At 40.3% G+C, this 9,657-nt stretch overlaps 1 protein-coding gene across 1 annotated transcript; it reads left to right on the forward strand.

Annotated features, from left to right (window-relative positions):
• Positions 1–663: 663 nt before the first annotated feature.
• On the forward strand, positions 664–9,648 carry LOC120404016 (interleukin-20-like). Its single transcript, XM_039536029.1, has 7 exons — positions 664–745; positions 1,280–1,304; positions 5,846–6,038; positions 6,469–6,531; positions 7,890–8,042; positions 8,730–8,804; positions 9,568–9,648. Exons 1-7 carry the CDS (start codon positions 664–666, stop codon positions 9,646–9,648), a joined length of 672 nt encoding a protein of 223 aa, XP_039391963.1.
• The last annotated feature ends 9 nt before the right edge of the window (positions 9,649–9,657 follow it).

Raw genomic sequence — 9,657 nt, forward strand, 5'->3', positions numbered from 1 at the left:
GTCTATCCTACTGTTCAAACACCTCTGCCCCTTGTTTGACTTCTCCACCAAACTGTTACCAGTGGATCAGCGTCCACAACCTCCCACTTGTTCTAGAAACATAAACTGAAAAACTTGCATCCCAGAGAAACTTACGTCCCAGCTTTGTTGAAACTATTTCATCAGGACTATTTCCTAACTTGCGTTATCTACAGACCATTCTGTCTATCTACCCCACCATCTCATTGACAAGATAATAGTGTAAACACAGTTATTTTTAAACCCGAGCATTGATAAATTGCTTCTTCATGCCTCCCTACCCTTTTTCGATGTAAGGCCAGGACAGGAGCTATGAGAATCACTTGCATTTTTAATGGTTTTTGGTGTCTCAGAACTTCAGCACCACCTGGGATCAAGAAAAGAGATTAGAATGTGGAACTACCCTAAATTAGATTGTGGAACTGCACAAAAGCAGGGCTAATCAATTATTGTTTGTCAAAGTCCAAGTTTCTTGGTCAAGGTATTGTCAAGGTCCAGACTCCAGAGAATATAATACAAAAACAATAACAATAATTATAATAATAATAAGTAAATAAAAAGATGTTGCGGTCTGTTCAAAGGTGTCTGGTGGTCTGGATTTGGCCCACAGACTGCTGATTGACTACCTGTGCACTAACGCAACACATGCTTGATACACTAAAGGTCAGATTTTTAGAAGAACTCAACGCCCAAAGTGCTGAAGTTGAGCTCTTTCGAAAATCTGGCTGTAAGTGTCACAGGGGAAACTACAGGGTGCTAAGCACATCTGAAAATCTTGCACTAATATGTAAGTAAATATTCCTGAGTAATATCCTGTAATGATAACGGAGTGGAAATGAGTTTCTGTAGGTGTCTGGCTGACTGAGTTCCTGGCGGAATGATTATTTCATTGCTGCTGGGATTTCATAATGTAGTATAATTAAGGAGATGTTCAGGTGCCTAGAGCCTTGGAGAGGCAATTTTTGTTAATCATTTTACGTCTAAATAAATAAATAAATAAAGGAGGCTGGGTGCTGGTGGCTGCCCAGCTGCTAATGGAGCTGATTTGTTCCTCCTTGACTAAGTTGCAGGTGCAGCATACTGTGAATCACTCAGAACGTGTAGGACACTGTTGGAACATAAGAAACCTTACAAAAATGTCAGGCTAGCCTGGGGAGCTCTTCAGGGAGGCATTAGTTAGTGAGGCTCATGCAGCTGCTCGGCTCAAGACTAGAACTGGGTGAAAATTTTTGACCACAACTTTTTTCTGTGAAAATTGCAGGTTCAGCCACGCTGAAACAAATTTTGTGAGTTTGTGTTGATTTTTGCCAAATTGATCATTTTTGGGGGGAAAATAGGGAAAAACTCAAATGTTTCCAATATTTTTATTTGAAACAACTTATTGTTTCAAAATTTAATTGCTTAAGAACATAAGAATGGCCCTACTGGGTCCATGTAGCCCAGTATCCTGTCTTCCGACAGTGGCCAGTGCCAGGTTCCCCAGAGGGGATGAACAGAACAGATAATCATCAAGTGATCCATTCTCTGTCGCTCATTCCCAGCTTCTGGCAAACAGAAGCTAAGGACACCATCCCTGCCCATCCTGGCTAATAGCCATTGATAGACCTGTCCTCCATGAACTTATCTAGTTCTTTTTTGAACCCTGTTATGGTCTTGGCCTTAACAACATTCTCTGGCAAGGAGTTCCACAGATTGACTGTACACTGTGTGAAAAAAATACTTCCTTTTGTTTGTTTTAAACCTGCTGCCTATTAATTTCATTTGGTGACCTTTAGTTTTTGTGTTATGAGAAGTAGTAAACAACACTTCCTTATCTACTTTCTCTACACCAGTCATGATTTTATAGACCTCAATCATAGCTCCCCTTAGCCATCTCTTTTCCAAGCTGAGAAGTCCCAGTCTTATTAATCTCTCCTCATACGGAAGCCGTTCCATACCCCTAATCATTTTTGTTGCCCTTTTATGAACCTTTTCCAATTCCAATATATCGTTTTTGAGATGGGGTGACCACATCTGCACACAGTATTCAAGATGTGGGCATGCCATAGATTTATATAGAGGCAACATGATATTTTCTGTCCTATTATCTATCCCTTTCTTAATTATTCCCAGCATTCTGTTCTATTTTTTGACTGCCGCTGCACATTGAATGGATGTTTTCACCCACGAAAGCTTATGCTCCAATATGTCTGTTAGATCCAAACTAATGCAGCTACCCCTCTGATACTATCCACAATGACTCCAAGATCTCTTTCTTGAGTGGTAACAGCTAATTTAGACCCCCATCATTTTATATGTATAGTTGGAAATGTTGAAATGTTAAAAACCATTTAAAATGTTAAAAACTGCTCAAAATTGAAATGAAATATTTTGATTTGGGTCAAATTACAAAATAATTTTTGTACATTTTGATTTGCTGAAAATGTTGGAAAAAATTATTTTTGATTTCACCCCAAAACAATTTTTTTTTTTTAGTGTTCAGGATTGCCAGTGAACCAAAAAATCCATTTTTTGTGCAGCTTTACTAAAGCCTTTATGGCAATTTTGGTTATTCTTTTGACTTTTATTGTGGTTCCTTTCTGTGTACTGCACAAGGACTAGTAGGTTTTTTCCCTAGCTTGGGCCCTGGGTCAACATTTTCTTCATTATGACTAAAGTACATGCGTAAGTGTTTCTCTAATAGGGATGGACTTAAGCATGTTCTTAAGTACTTTTCTGAATCAAGGTCTTGGTCTGCAGACATTTTTAAAAATGAAACAAACCAACTCACCTTCTTGGCCTCTGTGTCATTTAGATAGAGATAATCATCTTATACCTAATCCATTTACACATCAGTATAAACTATATACTATGCTCTTGGAACCTCTTTCTAAGGCAAATATTTCGTCTTTATCTTTCTTTACCCTCCTGCATACTCGGGTGTACAGGGCATCCACCAGTTTCCAGCATTTATTTTGGTCTTGTGCTGGTCTGTTGATGCTTCTGAGACACACGTTGATATATTTGGCTTCTTTCTCTTTAGTTCTGCATCATGTTTCACTAGGTCACCCTCTTTTCAAGCGGTGTCCATATTATCACTTGCTGTGAAAATGGTGTTGGTGGCATCTTTAAAGTGTGTCCTAAGCATGTCTATTGTTGTCTTCTTACCACTGTGGATGTTTTAGATCGGTTTGCTCACTTTGAATTTCTGATGTTGCAGGAACCTTTCCAATGAACTCTGAAGATCATTTCCAGTTATTTTTCTCTGGAGTAAGTTAATTTTCTTGTCAATTACTGTTGTCCATTTTTATCTCCACCCTCTCTTTCAGCGCCCACATACAAAACTAACTTCTACTGTCAGCAATTCTGTTTATCTTTAATAAAAACTTAGTAAAACATCTGTTTAGTTACAGTCTTTTGTTAAAAGGAGCAATGGCGTGAAATGTAGGCACTGCGTTATTGCAAAGGAAGTAGGTCCTGAACCCACCTCCTATTCAATTTCAAAATCATTATAAATCTGCAAGTGCATGAAGTCACTTTCTAATTACTCATGACTAGGGTATTTTTTGGGGGGTGCTTTTGTGAAACTGTTGAAATATGCAAATGAAGCCTAGACAGGAAGGTAGGAGAAGCCACTCCCACGCTAGTGTACCTAACAGCTGAAAGGGTTTGCAGGAAATTTCCTTTCACTTGTATAAAAAGGACCAGAAACCTGTAGTTAGAAGCAGAAATCCATAAACACCAAGCTACGGTCTCCAAGGAATTCAGGTAAGAAATGGAACTGAGTACTCTGCTTTATGCTAACATAAAAATAATGATGCTATATTTTTAATGAACTGTATATTAAAAACCAGGATGGTCTAGTGGTTAGAGTATGGGATAAAGATTCAAGAAACCTGGGTTTTATTTCCAACTGCTGTTGACTTCCACGTGATGGTGAGAAAGTGCCTTCCATTTCTCTATGCCTCCATTTCCCCATCTGTGACATAGTGATGTTACTGATGTACCGTTGTAAAGTACTTTGAGGTATCTGGATGAAAAGAGCTATATAATAGCAGAAGATTTCTTGTTGTTTATTTTAAACGGGTTTAGACATTGAACATGGATTGTCTACAGTCTAGGCTCTAGAGGAATTAAATTATTTCACTTAAGCCTATGAACACTTTCTATAGCAACAAAAACAATTTTAAACTATGCTTGAAAAACAGGCAAAACCCCCGCCGCCTTGAACATGAAATCAAATTTTGTGACTGAGTGTATTTTTGCCCCAGCACAATCTAGATTCTACAGTTGACCATTTATACCCAGGGAAGAATTAGAATGACATCTAAATATTATTTTCCCATATAAAATCACATACAAAGAGCCTAGAAAGGTTATTTTAAATAACCTTTAGAATAATTAGTAGGTCATTAATAATGACACTGACTACTTGGAGGGTTTGCTATTCATGTGGACTATGCATGAGATCCCATTATTCACTTATATTTAATATGAAAGTAGGAAGGATGATCTTGTGGTCAAGTGAGGGGACTGGGAATCAGAACTTCAAGGGGTGACTTGATTACAGTCTGTAAATACCTACATGGGGACAAATATGTAATAACGGTCTCTTCAATCTAGCAGAGAAAGGTCTAACACGATTCAATAGTTGGAAGTTGAAGCTAGACAAACTCAGCCTGGAAATAAGGTGTAAATTTTTAACAGGGAGAGTAATTAACCATTGGAACAATTTACCAAGGGTCAGAGTGGAGTCTTCATCACTGACAATTTTAAAATCAAGATGGGATGTTTTTCTAAAAGCTCTGCTCTAGGAATTACTTTGGGGAAGTTGTATGGCCTGTGATATACAGGACGATAGACTAGCTGATCCCTTCTGGCCTTGAAATCTATGAAACTTCTGGTTCTATTTCCCAGTTCTGCCACAAACAGCCTGCGCAAAAATTCAGTAAACCTCTGTGTCTCTCTCTTTCCCCACATGTAGAATTCTTACGTACCTTTCAGAGGTGTTTTAAGGGCACATTCATTTATGTTTATAAAGTGCTTTGACATCCTGGTATATAAAGTGCTCAGGAAGGGCTAAGTATTATTACAGAATAAATTCATGTCCCTCTGGACTATGGAAGCTTCAGAACCCAAGTAAAATGGAATAAAAATGGTGGTGTCAAGGGTGAATTTGGCCCATTACTCTTAAAATTAAACAAGCTCACTTTTGTTGGTAGCATGGTCACTTTTGTTCATGTTTTCCATAAACAACATACCTGGCATTTAATAACATTTAAGAGTTTTAGACATGGTGAGCAAAATGAATGGCACAGTTGCTCCAGGGAACTGATAGAAGTCCCATCACTTGACTTAAGACTGTGATTCAACAAGGCACATAAGCACATATATTACTCCATCACTATTCAGCCAGGTGTTTAAGTATATTATATATTACTATGCTGACTTCTACTAGATTAGGCTCTGTTCCACTGAGTCAATAGGCTGAAAAAACCGTCAAAATAAAGATGAGAAGATAAGGAAAGAAATTGAGAGACAGGTGGGTGAGGCTACAACAACACTGCATACTTGAAAGAAATTGAGTCATTCATTTCTAATGACAATTGAAAATGGCAAAGTGGGATACATTTGGAAGGTATTACAGAGAGAAAGGATCAAGTGGAGAACACATTGAATCATACTTGTATAAACATCTAATTATGCTAACAAAAGACTTGGTTTCAGAGGTGCCAATCACCCATAACTCCAGTTGAAGTCAATGGGAGCAGCAGGTGCTCAACCCTCTGAAAATCAGGCTCAACATGAATGTGAATGTAACATTGCAACCCTCATTTCTTTTTAACAGGAGCAGTTTGGCCTGTCTGTTTTATAGAATGATGATGACCATGAATCATTTCTGCTGCCTGGTTTTGCTTCCGTTTTTCTTTGGTGAGATTCTAACGGCAGGAGGAGGAAGGCTCCGCTTTGGTGACTGTGAACTGAGTGGTGTGTCTTTCCAGGAACTAAGGGACTACTTTGGTGCAATCAGAGGAGCCACTGTAAGTACCACCTGGAAATGCTTGTTGGCTTCCAGTCTGTTCACAGGAAATCACAAGTGCATATTGAGAATTCTGAATTAAAGATGACCAATCAGAGCATTGGCTAACATAACATCTAGAAGCAAGTTCAGAGGCAGAATAGCTGCAGACTTAGATGAAATGAACACCACATTGAATTATTTCTATAGAAAGTGAAAGGAATTTGGAACCAATGTTCTGCTTTCTTTACCATTTATAGCAGTCATTAGTTTGGAACAAATGCCCATAGATACCCAGTTCAATGGCATTTGAAACCAATGTAAAAAAGAAACAGTAGCCTCGAGCAAAACTCTCAGGTGACTGACTATAATTTTAAGCCCAAAATAATGGAAACTGATTTCCCTTTTTCATCCCTTAGTTCAAATGATGTATCTTCTTTTTCTAATTGCAGCAAACCCAAGACCGCATGACTGACGTCGTATTGCTGAAGAGAGTTGCTCTGCAAGGAGTCCCGGTAAATGCTGTCATTTGTCAATAAATCCTGTTGCTCAGAGCAGGGGCGGCTCTATGTATTTTGTCACCCCAAACACAGCAGTCAGGCGGCTTTCGGCGGTGCACCTGCAGGAGGTCTGCTGGTAACGTGGATTTGGTGGCATGCCTGTGGGAGGTCCGCCGGTCCCACACCTTCAGCGTACCTGCCGTCGAATTGCTGCTGAAGCTGCAGGACCGGTGGACCTCCCACAGGCATGCCGCCAAAGGCAGCCTGACTGTCGCCCTCATGGCGACCGGCAGGCTGCCTCCTGCGGCTTGCCGCCCCAGGCACGGGCTTGGTGCAATGTGCCTGGAGCTGCCCCTGGCTCAGGGTAGGGAAGCTCTCAAATAATTTCCTGCCCTCTCTCCTCCTGGTTCAAATTCATCTTCACACACACAAGCTTTTTTTCATTTCTAGTACCACTTTTCATATCTTCCTCTTGTCCCTTCCCCGAAGGAGACCTTCAAGGTTCCATCACCACTCTACTCCTTTCACCACCAGCCTCTTCTCCTTGTCCCATGCCTCTTACTTTGCCCTCAAGACCAGAAATCTTGGAATCATTTTTCATCCCAAACATCTCCCTTACACAGGTCATGTGTCTAAAAGACACCCCCCACACCTGCTTTCCCTCTTCCTCCAGAATGTCCTGCCCTGTGCCTGTGATTCTTCACAGCTGAATGTGGTCTTTTCATTTCTGCAACTCTGTCTACACTTAAAGCCCTTCTCTCCAAGACCCTGTGTCATTTGAAATTTAAAGATCTCACTCTAAGAGCTGCCTCTGCAGTTTAGCCTTCTGAGTGTTTCCCCTTAATGCATTCTATGAAGAATACAGTATAAAGAGCAGATATCCTCCTCTTCAAGCTGCTCCTGGATCTATTTCTTATTCTGCTCTCCTGCTTTGTACAGAACTTCCATTGGCCTCCATTGGAGTGTCTCATGCCAGACATGCACTACAGATCTGATACCACTCTCGTCACAATAGATCCAAAGCTGAGCTCAGAGAGAAGAATTTTGCCCAGCTTACGTTGCAATGATCTCATGGACAAAAGCCTGCTGAGAGCTTGCTAGATGAAATACGAGAGTGAATACAATGGAAAATAATCTCGGGAAACAGGCATGGCACCCAGGGCTCAATGTGGACAGAGGAACCACTTTATGGAGTTAAACTGCTTGAGCATTGTGCTGAATTGCCTATGATTTTAAGATTTACTTTGCAAATATATGTGTGTGTCTTTCATTTAAGTGAATGCATATAACAAGAGACTTTGCATGCAAATGAATAAGAGACGCAGGATATTTTGACACTGCGATAAGCCTCATGTCCTCTCCTCTTGCCTTAGATTTCAGAGAGCTGCTGCTTACTCCGCCATTTGTTGAGGTTCTACGTCGAAAGTGTTTTCAAGCACCATGAAGCAACAAGCTCCCTACTTCGCAGAAGAACCAGTAGGCTGTCTAACTCCTTCCTCAGCATTAAGGGGAAACTGAAACACTGTGTAAGCATGGAGCCTATATCAGGTTTCTTTAATGCTATGAAGTAGGGGCCAATAACATCACAAAACGATGGAGACTTGGGTCCAATAGTTATAAGAACAGTGTGTGAAATATGTTTAAAAAATAAAACCTTGAATAAAATAAGCTAGCACAGCCTGTGCTGTCTGTTCGAATAACACCTACCTGCTGGATGACTGAATGACTCCGGAATTAGAAATGGGACATAGGCCCAGATCCTCAAAGGTACTTAGGCACTTAGTCTCATTGATTTTAATAGGAGTTAAGTGCCTAAATACCTTTAAGGATCTGGGCCATAAAGCTTTTCACCTCTAGGCTACCTGTTGGTAAACACTGACCAGGGGTTTGACAGCTTTTCTGAAATGAGTGGGTGGATCTCTGCCTAGCTCCTAGTGGACATTGCTGAGAAAAACAGCATCATAACTGGTGCTAGTTCCCATTCTTTTGCAGTCTAAGCAAAGTAGGAAAGGACTGACTGGGCCGTGGAGATTGAACAAGCTTCCTCTTCTGCAAGCCAGGGTGGGGGCAATATAGGGTAGCCTGCTTAGCTCCAGAGCATGAACTTCAGTCTCCAGGACTGCCGCTAAGCTGTTCCCCAAAATAGGCAATAAGCAAATTTGTTTGCTTTACCCAGTAGTTCTAACAATTTATTTACATTTTCTTTTACATAGCATGAGCAGAGGAAGTGTTCCTGTGGGGAAGAGTCAAACAGTAGATTTCAACTCATCAGAGAGGAATATGAAAAGGTAACTTGGGGGATTCTCCCATCATCCATTGCACAATTGATTTCTGTCTCTGGGGGGGCGGAGGGGGGAGAGGGAACAAACAGCGCACCGCCTCATTATTATTAATTTGTATTATAGTAGCACCTGGAGGCTGCAACCCAGATCGGGGCCCCATTGTACTTGACGTTACACAGACACACAGAGCAAGACAGTCCTTGCCCCAAAGAGCGTAGGCCCAGATTTTGAAAGGTATTCAAGTGGTGTTGTACTCAGTGTTGCAACATCTAACTGGTTTAGGAGCCTAAATCTCATTTTTTAAAAGGATCTAGACACTTTAGGGGTCTAAATCCCATCAACTGTTGCCCAAGTCATTTTTGAAAATGGGAATTAGGCGCCTACAACACTTAGGGTTTTTTTGAAAATTTTGCCCATTGTTTTTAAGAATAAGAATTTTGAAATAGTTGCCACATATTGATGTCTAAGATACCAGTTTTCCCTCAGATTTTACTTAGAAATTAACTGTGGCAACTGTATGGTACCTATTGGCTAAATCATGAATTTTTACAGTGGCTACCATTTCAGTCTCCATCCTTCAGTTTATAAGATTAAGAGAAAATCAGTTTAAAAATTTAAAATGAGTTCCTTTAGTAAAGTCCTGCAAGATAACATTGATTACATAAGTAAAATGGGTATATGCAAAACCAAATCACTATGATCAACCTTTAATTTTATCTACAGCTTTTTGTGAAGGCACTAACAGCATGACTTGGTTTTATTTCTTTAGCTGGATAGAAACACTGCAGCAAACAAAGCACTGGGCGAGCTGGACGTTCTCTTCACCTGGATGGAAGGGATTAAGAACTAAGAACATGGA

The sequence above is a fragment of the Mauremys reevesii genome, linkage group 4 (genome assembly GCF_016161935.1).
Source record: "Mauremys reevesii isolate NIE-2019 linkage group 4, ASM1616193v1, whole genome shotgun sequence".
In the NCBI taxonomy this organism is placed as follows: Eukaryota; Metazoa; Chordata; order Testudines; family Geoemydidae; genus Mauremys; species Mauremys reevesii.

What these genes read in the sequence shown, in the direction of transcription:
- LOC120404016 (XM_039536029.1), top strand. Translation starts at nt 664, where the DNA reads ATGCTTGATACACTAAAGGTCAGATTTTTAGAAGAACTCAACGCCCAA. An exon ending in GTGCAATCAGAGGAGCCACT is followed by an intron (nt 6,039 to 6,468) that starts GTAAGTACCACC and finishes TTCTAATTGCAG; the next exon opens with CAAACCCAAGACCGCATGAC. An exon ending in AGGGGAAACTGAAACACTGT is followed by an intron (nt 8,043 to 8,729) that starts GTAAGCATGGAG and finishes TCTTTTACATAG; the next exon opens with CATGAGCAGAGGAAGTGTTC.